General features: G+C 42.7%; 1 protein-coding gene across 3 annotated transcripts in view; it reads left to right on the top strand.

Moving 5' to 3' along the window:
* Window positions 1-13,135, top strand: part of LOC122923586 (zinc finger protein 271-like) — a 36,156-nt gene extending 23,021 nt beyond the window's left edge. For 2 of the 3 annotated variants that reach the window (XM_044274441.1, XM_044274442.1), the window contains 3 exons: window positions 3,600-4,067; window positions 8,429-8,716; window positions 11,852-13,135. In XM_044274441.1, coding sequence (XP_044130376.1) covers window positions 3,600-4,067; window positions 8,429-8,716; window positions 11,852-12,354 — 1,259 coding nt within the window. In that variant the 3' untranslated portion in view covers window positions 12,355-13,135. The remainder of the gene's footprint in view (window positions 1-3,599; window positions 4,068-8,428; window positions 8,717-11,851) is intronic. The other variant, XM_044274443.1, reaches the window with a different exon arrangement.
* Window positions 13,136-24,741: the final 11,606 nt, after the last annotated feature.

Here is a 24,741-nt window from a genome sequence, read left to right as displayed (position 1 = left end):
AAGAGGTTTAAAATGAAGAGTTAGGGCTCATTCACATGAACGTATTTTGCGTTCCGTATTTGGCCCGTTTTCTGCGTTCCGTATACGGACCATATATTTTTGCTATGGAAATACAGAAAATACATTTTGTACTATATAACCTGATGAATGAATTCTTCAGGTTATTATAGTGATATGGATACTAAATATGTCTTTTTTTTATTTTTATGGAATGTGTGCACAATAAAATGCATTTTATACTAAGTAATGGCGTTTTTTGTTTTGTTTTTTTATTATGTTATTTATAAAATATATATACACAGTACAGACCAAAAGTTTGGACACACCTTCTCATTCTTTATTTTCATGACTATGAAAATTGTAGATTCACACTGAAGGCATCAAAACTATGAATTAACACATGTGGAATTATATACATAACAAAAAAGTGTGAAACAGCTGAAAATGTCATATTCTAGGTTCTTCAAAGTAGCCACCTTTTGCTTTGATTACTGCTTTGCACACTCTTGGCATTCTCTTGATGAGCTTCAAGAGGTAGTCACCTGAAATGGTTTTCACTTCACAGGTGTGCCCTGTCAGGTTTAATAAGTGGGATTTCTTGCCTTATAAATGGGGTTGGGACCAGCAGTTGCGTTGTGGAGAAGTCAGGTGGATACACAGCTGATAGTCCTACTGAGTAGACTGTTAAAATTTGTATTATGGCAAGAAAAAAGCAGATAAGTAAAGAAAAACGAGTGGCCATCATTACTTTAAGAAATGAAGGTCAGTCAGTCTGAAAAATTGGGAAAACTTTGAAAGTGTCCCCAAGTGCAGTCACAAAAGCGCTACAAAGAAACTAGCTCACATGCGGACCGCCCCAAGAAAGAAAGACCAAGAGTCATCTCTGCTGCGGAGGATAAGTTCATCCGAGTCACCAGCCTCAGAAATCGCAGGTTAACAGCAGCTCAGATCAGAGACCAGGTCAATGCCACACAGAGTTCTAGCAGCAGACACATCTCTAGAACAACTGTTAAGAGGAGACTGTGAATCGGGCCTTCATGGAAGAATATCTCCTAGGAAACCACTGCTAAGGACAGGCAACAAGCAGAAGAGACTTGTTTGGGCTAAAGAACACAAGGAATGGACATTAGACCAGTGGAAATCTGTGCTTCGGTCTGATGAGTCCAAATTTGAGATCTTTGGTTCCAACCACCGTGTCTTTGTACGATGCAGAAAAGGTGAACGGGTGGACTCTACATGCCTGGTTTCCACCGTGAAGCATGGAGGAGGAGGTGTGATGGTGTGGGGTGCTTTGCTGGTGACACTGTTGGGGATTTATTCAAAATTGAAGGCATACTGAACCAGCATTGATACCACAGCATCTTGCAGCTGCATGCTATTCCATCCGGTTTGCGTTTAGTTGGACCATCATTTATTTTTCAACAGGACAATGACCCCAAACACACCTCCAGGCTGTGTAAGGGCTATTTGACCATGAAGGAGAGTGATGGGGTGCTGCGCCAAATGACCTAGCCTCCACAGTCACCGGACCTAAACCCAATCGAGATGGTTTGGGGTGAGCTGGACCGCAGAGTGAAGGCAAGAGGGCCAACAAGTGCTAAGCATCTCTGGGAACTCCTTCAAGACTGTTGGAAGACCATTTCAGGTGACTACCTCTTGAAGCTCATCAAGAGAATGCCAAGAGTGTGCAAAACAGTAATCAAAGCAAAAGGTGGCTACTTTGAAGAACCTAGAATATGACATATTTTCAGTTGTTTCACACTTTTTTGTTATGTATATAATTCCACATGTGTTAATTCATAGTTTTGATGCCTTCAGTGTGAATCTACAATTTTCATAGTCATGAAAATAAAAAAACCTCTTTGAATGAGAAGGTGTGTCTAAACTTTTGGTCTGTACTGTATATATAATTTTTTTCTTTTAAATCCCATTTTGAGATTACTCTTTTTGTAACTTTATTTTTCACTTAAAATATATTTGCATACTCTTATATGGTAATATATTATGCTCTGTCTCTCTTTGATATAGCCTGCTGTTACGGCAACACTAGTGCGCAGTAACATCAGGATAACTGGACAGACAGCCCTGGGATCGTTTGTAGGTCCTCTGTCCTGACTGAAGATGGCTTCCCCAGTCTTTGATTGGGTCACTGGGAAACTCAGTGGGGGAGATATATCAAGAATGGTGGATCTATCTACTCCTTAACAAATCAGGCGCATCTCTACCTTGCCGTGCGCCAGAAAGTGAAGTCTATGCCAAATAAGGGGAGCCCCCTTTGATCATGCCACAGTCATGGACAATGCCATTTTTATGGGTTAACAGCTGGCATCGTACCTTCCTCTGACCCGGGCTTGGCTGTGAAGCAGCAGCCTGCACTCAGAACCAGAGCTTTTAGCAACAACTGGTTCTTGGCTCAGGAGAGTTTTTGGAGCTGGCAACCATCCTCCACTGTAGCAACAACAACAAAAGATGTTGCAGACGGAGGCCCTGCACCACCCGCCGTCATAAGACAGTGGGTGGCCATTAAGAAGTCAAGGGGGGTTTCTGGGCCACAAAAAGCACTATTCACCTCCACCAATCTGCTGCCCTGATACTCTACACTGCCAGACCTGGCTCAACAAACCAGAAATGCCAGAAAAGGCTGATTTCTGGCCTTAGCATTGATCCACTTTAGCCAGTAATTGGCTGAAAGGGCCATTTAAGATATTTCCGACGTGTTGAACTGGTACAGGGAGTGCTGTTCCAACGCTGCTCCGTTTCCTGTTGCTCTGCAGTGACAGGGGCTCAGTGGAGGTGAGTATTGCTTCTTTTATTTATTTTTTATTGTTCGTTTTTATTTCTAAAATTTTCTGTTCGCTTTAAAAATAAATCCCCAGAAAACAACTTTCAGTAGACTTAGAAGACCTTTCACTGGGGGTAGCATTACCTTTTAATAAAAAAATCATTATTCCCCCAGAAAAATATTAAATTGTCTAAGTATAGTAAGCACACACTTTATGTAAATTACCCAAGTCTCCACAGGGGTTGTGTCCGAACCGCTTGACAAGGAACTCCCATGCTTTCCCAGCGCCATATGATGTAAGGCCTCATGCACATTGCCATGTCCGTATTGCAGTCGGAAAACCATAGATCCGCAAAATACAGACTTCTGTGTACAATCCGCATTTTTCTCACTTCCATCACTAGAATTTAGTATTCTTGTCCACAATATAGACAAGAATAGGATATGTACACTTAGGTGGAACGGATACACTGATGCAGACAGCACACAAATAATATCTTTTTTTTTTTTTTTCTCTGTTTGGGGTGAACCCATAGAAGTGAAGTTGTCTTAAAATGCGGATCGGACAAACCATTTATTTATTGTTAAACTTCTTCTTTTTTTTTGTCTATTAGTTTCCTTTAAATATTAAATAAAATATCTAATGATCTTTCAATTAAAACAGATAATATTATTCTAACGATAAGTCCTCTTTGAAGACTAAACTTTCACTGACCATCATGGTTGGCCATTCACCTGAAGGATTAGAAAATGGTACTTACAAATGTATTTTTAATCATCCAAAAATTTAGCTAGGAATTTTCTGTGTACTTTTCAGATAACAGCGAGTTCTTGTATCATACGGATCTGAAGCCGGATGCAGATTCTAATGTTCCACATTTAGAAACAGAAAGCAATTGCGAACTTGAAATGAACTTGAAAATACTTAAGACACAAGACGATGTATGTAATACGGTGTCAACAGAGTCTGAGAAGGTGGTGAAGCGTGAATGTCTCATAGACCGCTCCATTTGCAAGCCAAGATTGTCCAGCAGCATAAGGGCCTACCACTGTCTCCAGTGTGGGAAAAATTTTACTCGCAAGTCATCCCTTATTGTCCATCAGAGAATACATACGGGAGAGAAACTTTTTATGTGCACAGAGTGTGGGAAGAGATTTGGTTTTAAGTCCTCTCTGGTCCGACATCTGAGGATTCACACTGGGCAGATGCTTAATATTTGCTCAGAATGTGACATATATTTCAGTCGGTACGGTGATCTGTTATTACACTTAGAGACTCATATGGGTAAGTGACCGTCTAAGGTAAAAATACATTTATAAAAATAGGTGGTCCCTTTATCTTGGAGGATCTGAGTGGTGGTAATATGAATGAGGATGGAAAGGAGAGATAAAGGAATCGGTCTATTGCCCCCAGAAACAGATAATTTTCTGAGAAGGCCTCCAGATGTGTGCAACATTACCCAACCCTTTCTGATGTCAGGGAATGATGGAGGAACATTATATTATTTCTAAAGGATGGATATGGGGAGAGATTAATAGAGTTGTAGGTTGGAGATAAAATTAGGTTTCTCAAAGCATTTATTTTTCTTCCTTCGTGGGAAAGATGAGAGAGCTTTTGTTAAGGCAAGAACTGGAGACTTTGTAATCTTTACCATTAACCTAATTCAGAGGGACTGTCAGATCCCCAACCTTTGGAGTAATCACCTATTGGTGATTTCTGTCGGGATATAAAAAAAACTGTCACTGGCCAGAAGCAGGTCTATGCAAGTGGAATACAAATACAAGATAAGACCAGCAGATTTAAGACCTGTCCATGATCATAGACTCCAGCCATGGTTGCTGAACAGGTGAACTAAGACCTGGCTAAGAAAGATGACCCGATGTACACAGGATCAAAACAATTGATGGATTATCACTAGAAATATCAGGCAATAACCAGTACCCAGAACAATAAGAGATGAAGGGAGAATTTTGTTCCCTGTCCCCATGATGTTATGGACACACAGGCCAAGCTCCAGAGATTATAAGAAACATGAGGTCCTAGTATTGTCCTAGTATACAAAAAATTAGATACTGCCTTTATTTTTTGTCTTAATCTAGATCAAGACCATGGGATGAAAGGGTGAACTAGATGGAGCTGAGGAACTTTTGAGGATTAGTGTAAGAGGCCCTGATAGAGTAGATGGCAGTTAAGGGGTAAGCTGCATATCCTTCTAGTTTCTACAGTTGGCTAGTTTAAAAAAAAAGGAGAGGGAACCCAGAGGCATGTCCTAAAGACTTGGCTACAGTATGGTGGTGAAGAAAGCAGCCAGGATACAGGTTAGTATAATGCTTTGTGCTGTACAAAATCAGTGGAAATCTATAGTTTTATGTGGGAGTACAGCTTTATGTCCACATTTATTAGGGATATCGCTTTTTTATTTGCTATAGCCTTTCAGACATGATGAAGCTTTTTTTTTTTTTTGTTTCAAAAAGCTAATGTGTTCCTGATCTGCTTTGCTTATTCATAATGGAGTTGTAGACAACATTCTCTGGTGTCCAAAGGGGATGTCCATGGGGATATTCAGAACCCCAGACAGAAAGTTCAAGTTTTAGATTGATTTATACACTCGCCTAAAGAATTATTAGGAACACCTGTTCTATTTCTCATTAATGCGATTATCTAGTCAACCAATCACATGGCAGTTGCTTCAATGCATGTAGGGTTGTGGTCCTGGTCAAGACAATCTCCTGAACTCCAAACTGAATGTCAGAATGGGAAAGAAAGGTGATTTAAGCAATTTTGAGCGTGGCATGGTTGTTGGTGCCCGACGGGCCGGTCTGAGTATTTCACAATCTGCTCAGTTACTGGGATTTTCACGCACAACCATTTCTAGGGTTTACAAAGAATGGTGTAAAAAAGGAAAAACATCCAGTATGCGGCAGTCCTGTGGGCGAAAATGCCGTGTTGATGCTAGAGGTCAGAGGAGAATGGGCCGACTGATTCAAGCTGATAGAGTAACGTTGACTGAAATAACCACTCGTTACAATCGAGGTATGCAGCAAAGCATTTGTGAAGCCACAACACGCACAACCTTGAGGCGGATGGGCTACAACAGCAGAAGACCCCACCGGGTGCCACTCATCTCCATTACAAATAGGAAAAAGAGGCCACAATTTGCACGAGCTCACCAAAATTGGACTTTTGAAGACTGGAAAAATGTTGCCTGGTCTGATGAGTCTCGATTTCTGTTGAGACATTCAAATAGTAGAGTCCGAATTTGGCGTAAACAGAATGAGAACATGTATCCATCATACCTTGTTACCACTGTGCAGGCTGGTGGTGGTGGTAGTGTAATGGTGTGGGGGATGTTTTCTGGGCACACTTTAGGCCCCTTAGTGCCAATAGGCCATAGTTTAAATGCCACGGGCTACCTGAGCATTGTTTCTGACCATGTCCATCGCTTCATGACCACCATGTACCCATCCTCTGATGGCTACTTCCAGCAGCATAATGCACCATGTCACAAAGCTCAAATCATTTCAAATTGGTTTCTTGAACATGACAATGAGTTCACTGTACTAAAATGGCCCCCACAGTCACCAGATCTCAACCCAATAGAGCATCTTTGGGATGTGGTGGAACGGGAACTTCGTGCCCTGGATGTGCATCCCTCAAATCTCCAACTGCAAGATGCTATCCTATCAATATGGGCCAACATTTCTAAAGAATGCCATCAGCACCTTGTTGAATCAATGCCACGTAGAATTAAGGCAGTTCTGAAGGCAAAAGGGGGTCCCAACACCGTATTAGTATGGTGTTCCTAATAATTCTTTAGGTGAGTGTAGAAATCCAACCACAAGATTCAAAAGAACACTGCAGACATTGATTGAATATATGGATTTTCAATTGTATCATTACTAAATGTTTTTGATAGATGGGATCACACACTTAGGCCTCTTTCACACGGGCGAGTTTTCCGCACGGGTGCAATGCGTGAGGTGAACGCATGCACCCGCACTGAATCCGGGCCCATTCATTTCTATGGGGCTGTGCACATGAGCGGTGATTTTCACATATCACTTGTGAGTTGCGTGAAAATCACAGCATGCTCTATATTGTGCGTTTTTCACGCAATGCAGGCCCCATAGAAGTGAATGGGGCTGCGTGAAAATCACAAGCATCCGCAAGCAAGTGCAGATGAGGTGCGATTTTCACGCATGGTTGCTAGGTGATGATTGGGATGGGGACCCAATCTTTATTATTTTCCCTTATGACATGGTTATAAGGGAAAATAATAGCATTCTTAATACATTATGCTAAGTAAATTAGGGCTGGAGGGGTTAAAAAAATAATAAACAAATTTTACTCCCCCCATCCACTTGGTCGCGTAGCGGATCTTCTTTCTTCAGGACCTGGGTAAAGGACCTTTGATGACGTCACTGTGCTCATCACATGGTCCATCACCATGGTGATGGACCATGTGATGAGCGCAGTGATGTCACCAAAGGTCCTTTTCTCCCAGGTCCTGAAAGAAGACAAGCCAGGCTGTGCGAAAAAGTGGATGAAGTGAGTTACATTTTTTTAATTTTTTTAACCCTTCCATTTACTTAGTATTCTGTATAAAGAATGTTATTATTTTCCCTTATAACCATGTTATAAGGGAAAATAATAAAATTTGCACAACACCGATCCCAAAACCGAACTTCCGTGAAGAAGTCCGGGTACCAAACATGCTGCTTTTTCTCACACGCGTGCAAAACGCATTGAAACGCTTTGCACTCACGTGGAAGAATCGTGCATTTTCCCACGACGCACCCACATCCTATCTGGCCCTCACACGTGACGCCCGTGTGAAAGAGACCTTAGAGCAAAATGTGCTCTCAGGACCTCTTCTTTATTTGGGAAAAGGTAATAAACCAGAGAAAAGGTCCAGCTGAAAAATCGTCCGACTTACATATAATGTGTATGGACACCTTCACAGTATGGAAGGGTGTCTATATGTCTATAATAGTATAAGGCTATTTTCACACTGGCGTTTTGGCTTTCCGTTTCTGAGATCCGTTCAGGGCTCTCAAAAGTGGTCCAAAATGGATCAGTTTTGCCCTAATGCATTATGAATGGAAAAGGATCCGCTCAGAATGCATCAGTTTGCCTCCGTTCAGTCGCCATTCCGCTCTGGAGGCGGACACCAATACGCTGTCTGCAGCCTTTTTACTGTCTGCGATGTGGTGCGGAGCCAAACGGATCTGTCCCCGTTGACTTACATTGTGTGCCAGGACGGATCCGTTTGGCTCCGCACCACATCGCAGACAGTAAAAAGGCTGCAGACAGCGTATTGGTGTCCGCCTCCAGAGCGGAATGGCGACTGAACGGAGGCAAACTCTCTGACACAATAGGAAACTGTTCAGTCCCCCATTGACTTTCAGTGGTGTTCATGACAGATCCGTCATGGCTATAGAAGACCTAATACAACCGGATCCGTTCATGATGGATGCATGCGGTTGTATTATGGTGACGGAAGCGTTTTTGCAGATCCACGATGGATCCGCAAGAAACGCTAGTGACAAAGTAGCCTAAGACATACATCGTTTAGCACCTTCCAAATATATCACAGGTATTTGTCTTCTTACTCCACAAGCTAACTTGCTGTTAATATCACTTAGGTCCATCGCATTTTACTCGCAATGCTTTGTCAGAGATAGAAGCAAGAGATGAGCAGTGCCTTCCTAACATGCAGCAGTCTGTGAATGCACATAAAGGTGGTGTGCCAGTACCTTTAATGAAGGCAGAAGAGTCAGATTTACAACAAAAGGACCAGCAGCCTTGTGGTAGTGGATATCTACTGCCTATTGCTTCATCCGTAAATGATTATTTGGATCCACATTGTGATGAGAGAATACAGGAAGGATCTCTGAATATAAAGCAAGAGACTTCTGACCATCTGTCTGCAGGTGAGTACCGGTAGTACTAGTGCTGGAAATCAATAGACTGATCAAGGATCTACAAATGCTTTAACTGCTTCCAGACCGCCTAACACACGGATGCGTCCTGGCGGCGGTCGATTAATTCCTCCTGGACGCATCCGTGCGTCATGTCGCGAGACGCGAGATTTCCAGCGGCGATCGTTCGCTGGCAGGCTGTAGATGCGTTTATTTTTTTTTTATTTTTTTTAACCCCTAACAGGTATATTAGACGCTATTTTGATAACAGCGTCTAATATACCTGCTACCTGGTCCTCTGGTGGTCCCTTTTGCTTGGATCGACCACCAGAGGACCCAGGCAGCTCTGTAATAAGTAGCACCAAGCACCACACTACACTACCCCCCCCCCCCCTTCCTAAAAGGAATTTGGGCCCCTTTGTGCATCTAGGCTGCAAAAAAGTGTCACACATGTGGTATCGCCTTACTCAGGAGAAGTTGGGCAATGTGTTTTGGGGTGTCATTTTACATATACCCATGCTGGGTGAGATAAATATCTTGGTCAAATGCCAACTTTGTATAAAAAAAATGGGAAAAGTTGTCTTTTGCCGAGATATTTCTCTCACCCAGCATGGGTATATGTAAAATGACACCCCAAAACACATTCCCCAACTTCTCCTGAGTACGGCGATACCAGATGTGTGACACTTTTTTGCAGCCTAGGTGGGCAAAGGGGCCCACATTCCAAAGAGCACCTTTAGGATTTCACAGGGCATTTTTTACACATTTTGATTTCAAACTACTTCTCGCGCATTAGGGCCCCTAAAATGCCAGGGCAGTGTAACTACCCCACAAGTGACCCCATTTTGGAAAGAAGACACCCCAAGGTATTCCGTGAGGGGCATGGCGAGTTCCTAGAATTTTTTATTTTTTTTGTCACAAGTTAGCGGAAAATGATGATTGATTTTTTTTTTTTTTTTTTTTTCTTACAAAGTCTCATATTCCACTAACTTGTGACAAAAAATAAAAACTTCCATGAACTCACTATGCCCATCACGAAATACCTTGGGGTGTCTTCTTTCCAAAATGGGGTCACTTGTGGGGTAGTTATACTGCCCTGGGATTTTAGGGGCCCAAATGCGTGCAAAGTATTTTGAAATCAAAATCTGTAAAAAATGGCGGGTAAAATCCGAAAGGTGCTCTTTGGAATGTGGGCCCCTTTGCCCACCTAGGCTGCAAAAAAGTGTCACACATGTGGTATTGCCGTACTCGGGAGAAGTTGGGGAATGTTTTTTGGGGTGTCATTTTACATATAGCTTAAAATCAGAATTAGGGCGAGCACTCAACACTTGGACCAAGATAGCAGTAGAATAAAATTTTTATTAAATCACAATAATATAACACGTGTATATTTATACAATAAAATCTAAAGATAAAATACATGAATATTAAATACCACAAGTAGGGATGGAAAAATAGTGTCGGTCTCTTGTAAAAACGGCTGTAGTGTATATGTAACTGAATCAAAGGAGTTGTTAATAATGTTGTGCTGTTGTGTGTAATTAGTTAGTGGGTTTGCAGGCTCATATGCGCTGATCCAATGTTAATATGGCAATTAGACAGGTAAGCCAAGCAGTTCCTGCTCATATGAAAATGCGTGTCTCAGTGTCCTTAAATGCCGATGATACAGTTAGGTTACCGTACATATTCAGATGGTATGCCTCATCACATACGGTTCACAGCTGCGAACAGCTGTGAACCGTATGTGATGAGGCATACCATCTGAATCTGGATAGATCATCAACATCTGATCGGCGGGGGTCAGACATCCGACACCCCCACTGATCAGGTGTTTGAGAAGGCAGCGGCGCTGGCAGTAGTGCCGAGGCCTTCGCACTGTTTACCGCTGGCCCAGTGACGTCACGACTAGTGTAGCTGAGCTCCATTCAAGTGAACACAGCTTAGCCCCGTCCAGGCCAGTTGATACTAGTCGTGACGTCACTGGGCCTGCGGTAAACAGTGCGTTGCTGCCTTCTCAAACAGCTGATCAGCGGGGGTCCCGGGTGCCAATCAGATGCTGATGATTTATCCAGAGTTTAAAAAAAACTGCAGAACCCCTTTAAAGTCTCAGAAAACCCCTTTAAAGGCTATGAACAATTTCACCACCTCCTATACTGTTAGCTAGGACGTAGTTTTATATTGTGCAATATCTGTGTTATTTATACCTTTGGTAACTCAATAAATATTGGTATATACAATACTTCTTACACTTTTTGGTATTGTGACTTGCAAAACCAGTCCAATTTATAGATTTGTAGTTTACGTTGTCTAAAAATTAGACAGGATCACTTAATCAGCCTCATTGTGTTTCTTGGTAGGTCCTATCATTTGTCTTCACTAGGGATGAGCAAACTTGTGTTTTCAAGTTCGGCGTACAATGTTTGGGTTATCTAAGGATTTCATTATGGATTCTGCTACTACGGACCATAAATTGTTGGTCCATGGTAGCAGAATTCTTAAAGAGGACCTTTCACTTGTATAAACTATGTGAACTGAGTATGCTGCCATATAGAGCGCCGCCCGGGGATCTCACTGCACTTAGTATTATCCCCAGGCTCCGCTCCGTTCTCCCGTTATGCCCTCCGGTATCTTCACTCTGTAAGTTATAGTAGGCGGGTCTTCCCTTGTCCTGTGGGCGTCTCCTTCTCCTAGGCTGCAGCGCTGGGCAATCGCAGCGCACAGCTCACAGCCTGGGAGTTTTTTCTCCCAGGCTGTGAGCTGTGCGCTGCGATTGGCCAGCGCTGCAGCCTAGGAGAAGGAGACGCCCACAGGACAAGGGAAGACCCGCCTACTATAACTTAAGGTGCAAAGGTACCGGAGCCTATAACGGGAGAACGGAGCGGCGCCCGGGGATAATAGTAAGTGCAGTGAGATCCCCGGGCGCCGCTCTATATGGCAGCATACTCAGTTCACATAGTTTATACAAGTGAAAGGTCCTCTTTAAATAACCCAAACCTTGTACGGCAAATTTGAAAACACAAGTTTGCTCATCCCTAGTCATCACAGATGACTGCATAATAAAATCTAAAATGGTTGCAAGGTGCAGAGTGCTTTCAGGGTTAAAGTTAACATGGATTGTATAATTTAATCATATTTTTGGTTTTGTAGATGCTGAGCCCACTGATGGCCAGAAGAATGAACTCGTAGGCACACCTCCATGTACTCTATACTGGGGAAATGAACATAACATTTCAGAATCCTCTATTGAAGGATGTTCAGGGAAAACAGATGAAACCAGAAACCATTCTGGGCAACCTACATTAAATGTGCTGAATAATAACAGTTTAGGAGGAGCCATAAGGGATGGATCTGATCAAATACAAAGGAGAACCCGGTCCGGTGTAAAGCCTTTCTTGTGTACAGAGTGTGGGAAAGAATTCACACGGAAGTCATCCCTCATTGTACACCAGAGAATACACACCGGGGAGAAGCTCTTCATGTGTACAGAATGTGGCAAGAGATTTGGACTGAAGTCTTCAATGGTCAGACATATGAGGACTCACAACACAAACTTTAAATGCACGGCTTGTGAGAAAAACTTTAGGAACTATTCTAAGTTCTTAGAACATCAGACATGTCACTCGGGAGAGCCGCGCTATGCAGAACCCTAACATTCAGTTTCACGCATTCAAAGCAAATATTAATGGAATGCACAAATATTGGTCATCTTTGTTTGTGAGGACAAGTATTAATTAACATTATGTATCAGACATGGACCAACCTATTCTATGTGTGTTTTCTGTTGCAAAATGAAATAGCAAAGCTGAAAACTATGAAAATACAAGCATCCATAATCTACTTCTTCGCAATTGCACTGTTTATGCAATGGCTGAAAGCGGTTCTGTAAGGTCTCTTGTGCTGTGTTCAGTTAGAGTTACATAGATAATATGGTTGAAAAAAGACATAAGTCCAATGATGAATAGTTTTCCGAGTTGATTGCAATATTGGCTTGTAAAAACCAACCGGAGTGTGCAGGAAACGTTCCTAGTCACTCTGTGTGGGTGGGAGAAAGCAGGACTTATGGTCTGGCAGCATTTAAAGGTAGTGTGTTGGCTCCATTAATAGAAATAAAATGTGTAGAGGCACACCACCTTATTTACCGGCGATAGCGGGGAGCAGCAAGAGCGGTAACGCGATCCAGATAAGGCAGGGGTGAGTGGACTGCCCCATAGCCTATCCCGCTCCAACTCAATGTAAATCCTTGCTTTAATCCATCTTCAAGGTAAGCGCTCCACCGTCAAGCCACAGAGCGCCACCAGCGCCTTGGGTATCAACTAATGGGTAAGTGCTGAGCTTTACAGACTTTTAATAGAAGAGCTACCTGCAACTGTCTACCAATATATGAACAACACTCATTGCTTATGCGCTATGCCACTGTGAGCGCTATATGTGAGCTACTCAGCATCATAACTGCTACCTATAAATGCCTACTAGTATATCACACCAGTTGCAATTACTTATTCCAATAGCGTTTGTCCCTCTGTATAGCTGCGGTATCGTAGCAGAACTGCACACAACTGCTGTACAATACAAATGCACTATGATATACTTTCTATGTTAGAAAGTATATTATAGGTATATCGCACACTGGCAAAAGACTGAATGTAATGGGTCAAAGTTCGGCGCTATGCGAAAAAATATGGCTCGTGTGAATATCGCCATTTGTTCAGCGAATAGCGAACGAGCAAAGTTCGCCGCAAAACGATCGCCAGGTGAACCGCAAGGCTGGACAGTTGTGTGGTGTATATCCACCTAGAAGGTGCTGAAGTGAATCGCATTACCAGGCACTTTATTGCAGAAAAACTAATTTTGTTCCCGGCCGCTCATGCATCAAGTCCCACAACTGGAGTGCTACAGCGCCTTGTGTCAGACAGAAGTCTTTCTGTGCAAGTCTATGAAACATAAACTGAAGATCGTCGGACTGCAGGTCACATGATGCAGCAGGAACAGTGTTAGCTATTCTGCAATAAAGCTATTAACCCTTTCAGAACCAAGCCACTTTTCACCTTAACCCCTTAAGGACACAGCCTTTTTACACCTTAGGACCAGGCCATTTTTTGCAAATCTGACCAGTGTCACTATAAGTGCTGATAACTTTAAAACGCTTTGACTTATCCAGGCCGTTCTGAGATTGTTTTTTCGTCACATATTGTACTTCATGACACTGGTAAAATGAAGTTAAAAAAAATATTTTTTTTGCACCAAAAAATACCTAATTTAACAAAAATTTGGAAAAATTTGCAAATTTCAAAGTTTCAGTTTCTCTACTTCTGTAATACATAGTAATACCCCTAAAAATTGTGATGCCTTTACATTCCCCATATGTCTACTTCATGTTTGAATTATTTTGGGAATGATATTTATTTTTTGGGGATGTTACAAGGCTTAGAAGTTTAGAAGCAAATCTTGAAATTTTTCAGAAATTTACAAAAACCCAATTTTTAGGGACCACTACAGCTCTGAAGTCACTTTGCGAGGCTTACATAATAGAAACCACCCAAAAATGACCCCATTCTATAAACTACACCCCTCAAGGTATTCAAAACTGATTTTACAAACTTCGTTAACCCTTTAGGTGTTGCACAAGAGTTATTGGCAAATGGGGATGAAATTTGAGAATTTCATTTTTTTGGCTAATTTTCCATTTTAACCCATTTTTTCCACTAACAAAGCAAGGGTTAACAGCCAAACAAGACTGTATCTTTATTGCCCTGACTCTGCCGTTTACAGAAACACCCCATATGTGGCCGTAAACTACTGTACGGCCACACAGCGGGGCGTAGAGTGAAAGGTGCGCCATATGGTTTTTGGAAGGCAGGTTTTGCTGGACTGTTTTTTTGACACCATGTCCCATTTGAAGCCCCCTGATGCACCCCTAGAGTAGAAACTCCATAAAAGTGACCCCATCTAAGAAACTACACCCCTCAAGGTATTCAAAACTGATTTTACTAACTTCATTAACCCTTTAGGTGTTGCACAAGAGTTATTGGCAAATGGGGATGAAATTTGAGAATTTCATTTTTTTGCCTAATTTTCAATTTTAACCCATTTTTTCCACTAACAAAGCAAGGGTTAACAGCCAAACAAGACTGTATCTTTATTGCCCTGACTCTGCCATTTACAGAAACACCCCATATGTGGCCGTAAACTACTGTACGGCCACACAGCGGGGCGTAGAGTGAAAGGTGCGCCGTATGGTTTTTGGAAGGCAGGTTTTGCTGGACAGTTTTTTTGACACCATGTCCCATTTGAAGCCCCCCTGATGCACCCCTAGAGTAGAAACTCCAAAAAGTGACCCCCATCTAAGAAACTACACCCCTCAAGGTATTCAAAACTGATTTTACAAAGTTTGTTAACCCTTTAGGTGTTGCACAAGATTTAATGGAAAATAGAGATACAATTTCAAAATTTCACTTTTTTGGCAGATTTTCCATTTTATATTTTTTTTTCCAGTTACAAAGCAAGGGTTAACAGCCAAACAAAACTCATTATTTATGGCCCTGATTCATGTAGTTTACAGAAACACCCCATATGTGGTCGTAAACTGCTGTACGAAGACACGACAGGGCGCAGAAGGAAAGGAATGCCATACGGTTTTTGGAAGGCAGATTTTGCTGGACTGGTTTTATTGACACCATGTCCCATTTGAAGCCCCCCTGTTGCACCCCTAGAGTAGAAACTCCAAAAAAGTGACCCAATTTTAGAAACTACGGGATAAGGTGGCAGTTTTGTTGGTACTAGTTTAGGGTACATATGATTTTTGGTTGCTCTATATTACACTTTTTGTGCGGCAAGGTAACAAGAAATAGCTTTTTTGGCACCGTTTTTTTTTTGTTATTTACAACATTCATCTGACAGGTTAGATCATGTGGTAATTTTATAGAGCAGGTTGTCACGGACGCGGCGATACCTAATATGTATACAATTTCTTTTTATTTATGTAAGTTTTACACAATGAATTAATTTTTAAAACAAAAAAAATCATGTTTTAGTGTTTCCATAGTCTAAGAGCCATAGTTTTTTTAGTTTTTGGGCGATTATCTCAAGTAGGGTCTCATTTTTTGCGGGATGAGATTACGGTTTTATTGGCACTATTTTGGGGTGCATATGACTTTTTGATCGCTTGCTGTTACACTTTTTGTGAAGTAAGATGACAAAAAATAGCTTTTTTTACACCGTTTCTTTTTTTTTTTTTTTACGGTGGTCACCTGAGGGGTTAGGTCATGTGATATTTTTATAGAGCCGGTCGATGCGGACGCGGCGATACCCAATATGTATACTTTTTTTTATTTATGTAAGTTTTACACAATGATTTCATTTTTGAAACAAAAAAAATCATGTTTTAGTGTTTCCATAGTCTAAGAGCCATAGTTTTTTCAGTTTTGGGGCGATTATCTTGGGTAGGGTATGATTTTTGCAGGATGAGATGACGGTTTGATTGTTACAATTTTGGAGTACATACAACTTTTTTGATCACTTTTATTAACTTTTTGGGGAAGTAAGGTGGGCAAAATTTCAATTTCATCATAGTTTTTAATTATTTTTTTTTATGTCGTTCACCGTTTGGGTAAAGTAACAAGACCGTTTTATAGATCAGGTCGTTACGGACGCGACGATACCAAACATGTGTAGGGAATTTCATTTTTTTTATTTTTAATCAGTGATAAATGTGTTTTTTGATTTTTACTTTATTTTCACTTTTTTTCACTTTCTTTTTGACCCAGACCCACTTGGTTCTTGAAGATCCAGTGGGTCTGATGTCTGTATAATACAGTACAGTACAATATATAGTACTGTACTGTATTTTACACTTTGTCTGAACAGATCTATGCCTTTCAGCACAGATCTGTTCAGCACCATGGACAGCAGGACGCCTGAGAAGGCGTCCTGTGTCCATGGGAACCTTCCCCGTCTGCTCAGTAGTGATCAGAACTGCGCAGACGGGGAAGGGTAAGGACGGGGCTTGGGGGGCTGCCTGGGAGCTCTCTCCCTCTCCATTCGGAGGGGCTGCAAAGGCACAGCAGCCCCCCGATGGGAGAGGGAGGGAGCTCCCTGCGCTGTTAACCTTTTCCATACAGCGGTCCGTACGGACCGCTGTATGGAAAGGGTTAAACGGCTGACATCGCATCACCGATGTCAGCCGTTTATACCAGGGTGCCAGCAATGTGCTGGCACCCTGGTATACCCACTAGACGCCAACGATTACGCAATGGGAGGCGGGCGGGGGATCGCGATCCCGCCTGCCGCACCGCCCGCAACCCTCCCCCTGCACCTCCCACCCGGCAAAAATCACTAAGGGGTGCAGGGGGGGGGATACAGATATATTTTCGGCATACTAAAGTTTCTGATCCCCGCGGTCCGAAACTGCAGAAATCGCAGCAAACCGCAGGTCTGAATTGACCTGCGGTTTGCCGCGATCGCCGACATGGGGGGGTCAGGGGACGCCCCAGGCGCATTTAGCCTAGGTGCCTGCTCAATGATTTGAGCAGGCACCGGGTTCCGATCACTGCCGGCCGCACGGCAGTGATCAGAAATACACAGGGCGTACATGTACGCCCTGTGTCCTTAAGTACCAGGGCACAAGGGCGTACCTGTACGCCCTATGTCCTTAAGAGGTTAAATCCCAGGCTGATTTTTGCAAATCTGACATGGGTCAGTTTATGTTCTAATAACTTTGGAACGCTTTTACTTATCCAAGCCATTTTGCAATTGTTTTCTCGTGACACATTGTACTTAATGACAGTGGTAAATTTGAATTGATATATATTTCACCTTTTATTTATAAAATACCGGATCAGCAGAAGAACTTCGGTTTCCCTCAAGTTGCCTATAATTAAAAACCTTCATGCCTCACCCACCTCCAAAAGTGGAGACTACGACCACGCTCCTGACCCACCAAGCCATTCCCCTACTCTGTTAGGTCACGCCCCCCTGCAGCCAACCCAGAAAGCTATACATCTGACAGTCCTACCCTATACGTGTGTGTGTGTGTGTGTATATATATACAGGGAGTGCAGAATTATTAGGCAAGTTGTATTTTTGAGGATTAATTTTATTATTGAACAACAACAATGTTCTCAATGAACCCAAAAAACTCATTAATATCAAAGCTGAATATTTTTGGAAGTAGTTTTTAGTTTGTTTTTAGTTTTAGCTATTTTAGGGGGATATCTGTGTGTGCAGGTGACTATTACTGTACATAATTATTAGGCAACTTAACAAAAAACAAATATATACCCATTTCAATTATTTATTTTTACCAGTGAAACCAATATAACATCTCAACATTCACAAATATACATTTCTGACATTCAAAACAAAAACAAATCAGTGACCAATATAGCCACCTTTCTTTGCAAGGACACTCAAAAGCCTGCCATCCATGGATTCTGTCAGTGTTTTGATCTGTTCACCATCAACATTGCGTGCAGCAGCAACCACAGTCTCCCAGACACTGTTCAGAGAGGTGTACTGTTTTCCCTCCTTGTAAATCTCACATTTGATGATGGACCACAGGTTCTCAATGGGGTTCAGATCAGGTGAACAAGGAGGCCATGTCATTAGTTTTTCTTCTTTTATACCCTTTCTTGCCAGCCACGTTGTGGAGTACTTAGACACATGTGATGGAGCATTGTCCTGCATGAAAATCATGTTTTTTTTACCTTGCAGACTTCTTCCTGTACCACTGCTTGAAGAAGGTGTCTTCCAGAAACTGGCAGTAGGACTGGGAGTTGAGCTTGACTCCATCCTCAACCCAAAAAGGCCCCACAAGTTCATCTTTGATGATACCAGCCCAAACCAGTACTCCACCTCCACCTTGCTGGCGTCTGAGTCGGACTGGAGCTCTCTGCCCTTTACCAATCCAGCCATCTGGCCCATCAAGACTCCCTCTCATTTCATCAGTCCATAAAACCTTAGAAAAATCAGTCTTGAGATATTTCTTGGCCCAGTCTTGACGTTTCAGCTTGTGTGTCTTGTTCAGTGGTGGTCGTCTTTCAGCCTTTCTTACCTTGGCCATGTCTCTGAGTATTGCACACCTTGTGCTTTTGGGCACTCCAGTGATGTTGCAGCTCTGAAATATGGCCAAACTGGTGGCAAGTGGCATCTTGGCAGCTTCACGCTTGACTTTTCTCAGTTCATGGGCAGTTATTTTGCGCCTTGGTTTTTCCACACGCTTCTTGCGACCCTGTTGACTATTTTGAATGAAACGCTTGATTGTTCGATGATCACGCTTCAGAAGCTTTGCATCCCTCTGCAAGATATCTCACTATTTTTGACTTTTCTGAGCCTGTCAAGTCCTTTTTTTGACCCATTTTGCCAAAGGAAAGGAAGTTGCCTAATAATTATGCACACCTGATATTGGGTGTTGATGTCATTAGACCACACCCCTTCTCATTACAGAGATGCACATCACCTAATATGCTTAATTGGTAGTAGGCTTTCGAGCCTATACAGCTTGGAGTAAGACAACATACATAAAGAGGATGATGTGGTCAAAATACTCATTTGCCTAATAATTCTGCACGTAGTGTATATATTTCTCTATATATAAAGAAGGACGTATGTATATACTGTATGTTCCGTGATCACTCAAAAACGCAACCATCGATTTCAATGAAACTTGGTATACACATCCCTTGCTACCTGGAAAGAAATCTTGTGGGGGTCACAGCTCTCTAGCGCGTACCGTTCCTGAGATATTCCCCAAAAATCCAAATATGGCACATCACATGACCTACATTAGCCAATAGAAGCCTGCAGGTCTTACTCTTCATATCCCATACATCATAACTGCCATACACACGGTCACATGTCACTTATCAGCCAATAGACGCTCGCAGGTCCTTAGTCTCCACATACACACAGTTTTACACCCTCCCACTCCGCAGCCGACAGGGATTGAAAAAATGAAGGCAAAAATCAACTTCTGTCAGCTGCAGGGGTGGGAAGGACAGTGACTTTCTCCCTGCAGCTCATGCTCAGACAGCAGAGTGCTTCTGTCTGAGAGTGAGTTGGTGAAAAGAACATCCCTGTGTCCGTCTAGGCCCTGCGCCGGATGGAGGACAGAAGGTCTGAAAGCCGGACTGTCTGGCCTAAAACCGGACCTCTGGCCACCCTAGGGGCAGGCTGCTGTGGAGGTCAAAGTTAAGGGGACGGTATGTGTGTGTGTGTGTGTATGTATGTATGTATATATATGTGTGTAATCTATATATACACTGAAGAAAAATATAAATGCTTTTGGTTTTGCTCCCGTTTTGCATGAGCTGAACTCAAAGATCTGAAACATTTTCTACATACACAAAAGACCTATTACTCTCAAATATTGTTCACAAATCTGTCTAAGTCTGTGTAAGGCTATTTTCACACTTGCGGCAGTGTGATCCAGCGGGCAATTCCGTTGTCGGAACTGCCCGCTGATCTGGATGTGACTGAAAGCATTTGTGAGACGCATCCGGATGTCCACATCTTTTTTCACATTCTTACTGGTTTGCGCAGGCTCGAAGGACGGATCCGGCATTCCGGTATTTTGAATGCATAGGAATACATTCCTATGGGGAAAAATGCCGGATCAGGCTTTCCGGCAAGTCTTCAGTTTTTTTCGCCGAAGATAAAACCGTAGTAGGCAGAAAACCAATCAGTATCTGGTGTGGCCACCATTTGCCTCACGGAGTGCAACACATCTCCGTCACATAGAGTTGATCAGGTTGTTGATTGTGTCCTGTGGAATGTTGGTCCACTCCTCTTCAATAGCTGTGCGAAGTTGCAGAATATTGGCAGGAATTGGAACACGCTGTCATAAACGCCGATCCAGAGCATCCTAAACATGGTCAATGGGTGACATGTCCGGTGAGTTTGCTGGCCATGCAAGAACTGGGATGTTTTCAGCTTCCAGGAATTGTGTACAGATCCTTGCAATATGGGGCCATGCATGATCATGCTGCAACATGAGGTGATGGTCGTGGATGAAGGGCACAACAATGGGCCTCAGGATCTCGTCACAGTATCTCTGTGCATTCAAAAAGCCATCAATAAAATGCACCTGTGTTCATTGTCCATAACATCCGCCTGCCCATACCATAACCCCACTGCCACTATGGGCCACTCGATCCACAAATTGACATCAGCAAACTGCTCACCCACGGGACGCCACACACGCTGTCTGCCATCTGCCCTGAACAGTGAAAACCGGGACTCGTCCGGAAACAGAACGCCTCTCCACTGTGCCGGATGCAATCGAATGTGAGCATTTGCCCACTCAAGTCGGTTACGACGACGAACTGCAGTCAGGTCCAGACCCCGATGAGGACGACGAGCATGCAGATAAGCTTCCCTGAGACGGTTTCTGACAGTTTGTGCAGAAATTCTTTGGTTATGCAAACCGATTGTTGCTGCAGCTGTCCGGGTGGCTGGTCTCACACACAAACATTAAGTGAAATATACCCGTGCGAATCCGGGTCCTTCTGCTAATATATATAAGTATACACACACGTGTGTGTATATGTATGTATGTGTATACAGTGGTCCCTCAAGATACAAGGATACAGAGGCATAATGATCGTGGTCGTAGAGGGTGCGACCGCAACCAGGCTTGGCAGGGGTGGTGGGGCCCGGCACTGTTACTATACACATGCCGGGGCCGCCGTCAGTGCGCTCATCACAGCAGCGTTCCATCCACTTGTCTGGCATCTATCAGGCCTCAGTGCTGCCCTACCAGTACTATTCAAACTAAGTGGGTGGAGCCCCATTACATGTGAGTGAAGAGTGGGGGAAATTACTGGAGGGCACTATAGGGAGATTACTGGGGGCAGTGGGGGGGATGAACATTACTGGGGGGACACTATAGGTATATTACCTGGGGCAGTGGAAGGAAATTACTGGGGTCACTATAGCAATATGTCTGGGGACAGTGGGGGATATTACTGCGGAGCACTGTGGGGACATTATTATTACTGGGGCATCACAGGGACTATTTTTATTACCCAAGGGTGCATTTTTAATAGTGAGTCAGTATGGGGGCATTATTATTACCAGGTGCACTATATGGGCATTATTATCATTGAAGAATATAGCAGGCACTATATTATATCGAATATTAGGAAAGGTATTTTCATATTTTATTTTTTACTGTAATTTCTAGTCCCCTTAGGGGACATGTGATCCTCTGACCGCTTATACCATAGAATGCAATAGTGTACCATTGCAGTCTATGAGAGTTTACAGGCTTCCAATTGAGCCCTGCTGCAATCAGTTTCCTATGTCGGGCCTGATAACCTTCACAAGCCTCCAAGATGCCATAGTAACCAATGGGAACCCTACAATTTCACCACGTGGTCTCCAATTGAAGGACAGCAGGATCCCACTCCCTCTGTCCTAGTTTCAGATACTGTTGTTGCTATTGATCGTGGCATCTGAGGAGCCAAATGACCAAGTTTGGGGTCATCTCCAACTCTAGTCACTGCTGAAGGTTGTCAGCTGTAATATAAAGCCAAAACCCAACACAATACATCCCTTACATACAAATGATCTACGGTTTTGACATATTGGCTTAAGGCCTAGTTCACACGATCAGTTTTTTTTGCAAGTGTACGGACCGTTTTTTTGTGTTCTGTATACGGAACCATTCATTTCAATGGTTCCGCACTAAAAACTGAATGTGTTCTGTAAGCATTCCGTGTCCGTTTTTCCATTCCGTTGAAAGATAGAACATGTCCTATATTTGGCTGCAAATCACGTTCTGTAGCTCCATTCAAGTCAATGGGTCTGCAAAAAAAAAACGGAACACATACGGAAATGCATCCGTATGTCTTCCGTATCCGTTCCGTTTTTGCTGAACTATCTATTGAAAATGTTATGCCCAGCCCAATTTTTTCAATGTAATTACTGTATATTGTACATGGCATACGGAAAAAAGGAACGGAAAGGAAACGGAAACACAGCGGAACTCAAAAACGGAACAACGGATCGCAAAAAACTATAAAAGCAATACGTTCATGTGAACTAGGCCTAAGGGAGAATAGATCATCAGGTGGCCAGCCATGGCTATATAGCCCTGTTGTAATGATATTAGGAATGTATGTGAATCTATGTTGTGCTCTTTTGTGATTTTTACAATAATCTATTTTTACAGTCAGTACCCTATTGTGGTCATGATAGTGAGTGTGCTTTATACAAGAAATTACTTACAATCATGGCCGGGCTGGGAACTTAAAAGTATTGTCACCTCGTTTTAGCTTATAGAGCTGCGGACATGCACGGCTAGATCGCCATTAGTATGTCTGCAATATACCTGTCTCATAAAGCTGTGTCCTTTTATTGTGTTTAAAAAATGATTTTATAGATATGTAAATGAGCCTGGTAAGGAGCCCAAGGGGCTGTACTAACCTCCTTGGAGTCCAGCCATGCCCCCCCTGTGAAGGAGCCCAGCACCGCCTGCGTCCTCCGAATCTCCTCCTTGCTCACAGTTAGATTACCGTAATCTCGCAAGCGCAGTTCCTTCCCTGAGGCTGATGCCAGCACAGGGAAGGAACACTATATAGCAATCTAACTCTGAGCAAGGAGGAGATTCAGAGGACGCAGGAGGTGCTGGGCTCCTTCACAGGGGGGCGAGGCTGGGCACGAAGAGGGTTAGTACAACCCCTTAGGCACCTTACCAGGCTCATTTACATATCTATGAAATCATTTTTTAAACACAATAAAAGGACACAGCCCTATGGGACAGGTATATTGAAGACATACTAATGGCAAACTAGCCGTGCATGTCCGCAGCTCTATACGCTAAAACGAGGTGACAGAATCCCTTTAAAGTAGCCCTGGAAAAAAAAAAAGTGGCCCCATCTTATAGGTGAGTCCAAATTGATAGAAGGCAGGGCCAACATAAGTAGGCAAGTCCAACACAAGCCACAAGTAGATAGGGACAACAGAAGCAGACAGAGACAGCAATACGGTAGTGCAGATCAAAATATTGCCTTAGCAAAACCAGATACCACAGTGCAGCACAAAATACTGCCCTATCACTAGTGATGAGCGGCAGGGGCTATATTCGAATTTGCGATATTTGCCGAATATTCGTCATTATTCACGAATATTACATTTTTTTAATATATAAAGCAATATATTGCTATATAATAGTTTTTAGAATATTCGTAATTTTTCATCATCCATCTGAAGTGAACAGTACACGCATGATTCCTCCCTTTTTAGGGTGTCTGGTTCCCCAAAAAACTGTTCTTATCTGTCCGGACTCTCTAGGATTTCAGCCCGCTTCAGTCAGTGCCCGTTGCCGTGCGCATGGAGCATCCCCATTACTATGGTAATGCCTCGGGTTAGAATATACCATTGGATCTGAGTTTTCACGATCTCACAACAGCGAACAGTCTTGTCATAAGACTATGCAACCAATAGAGGGTGCTGTTCATGCGTTATTTTGGAGTGTGTGTGACTTTTTTATCACATTTTTGTAAAAAAAAATTGGGTAAGGGAAGCGATGAAAAAATGGCAAATGGTCCATTTTGACCCTTTTTTCCGTAATACCATTCACCGTATTGGAAAAATATTTTTATATTTTAATAGTACGGGAGTTTTCGGATGCAGTGATGCCCATGATGTTTATATTTTTTATTTATGCATTTATTTTATTATTCTACAGAAAGGGGGTTTGAACTTATTTTTTTAAATGGTTTTGTAGCTTGTGTTTGAGGCTACAAAACGGTGTCTTTTTTTATTTTATTCTGTACCAATAAGTTTATTATATATCCATATTGGTACAGAATTGTTAATTTCTTAGGTTGGCCTTCCACCTGCTGGCCAAAATAAGAATTGCAGCTTCAATACCCTGGCTCTCTTTAGAGAGACCTAGTGTATTGAAATCAGTTATCGGCTTTCTCATTGGCTGTGGAGGATGCTGGTAAGCCTGGAATCGCGAGCTTCTGGGTTTTTTAACCTTTAGATGACGTGATCAGACTTGATTACGTCATCTAAAGGCTTTAATGACCGTGATC

The sequence above is a fragment of the Bufo gargarizans genome, unplaced genomic scaffold (genome assembly GCF_014858855.1).
Source record: "Bufo gargarizans isolate SCDJY-AF-19 unplaced genomic scaffold, ASM1485885v1 original_scaffold_1767_pilon, whole genome shotgun sequence".
NCBI lineage: Eukaryota > Metazoa > Chordata > Amphibia > Anura > Bufonidae > Bufo > Bufo gargarizans.
The sequence above is the reverse complement of the archived record's forward strand: the minus strand, read 5'-3'. Positions and strand labels throughout refer to the sequence as shown.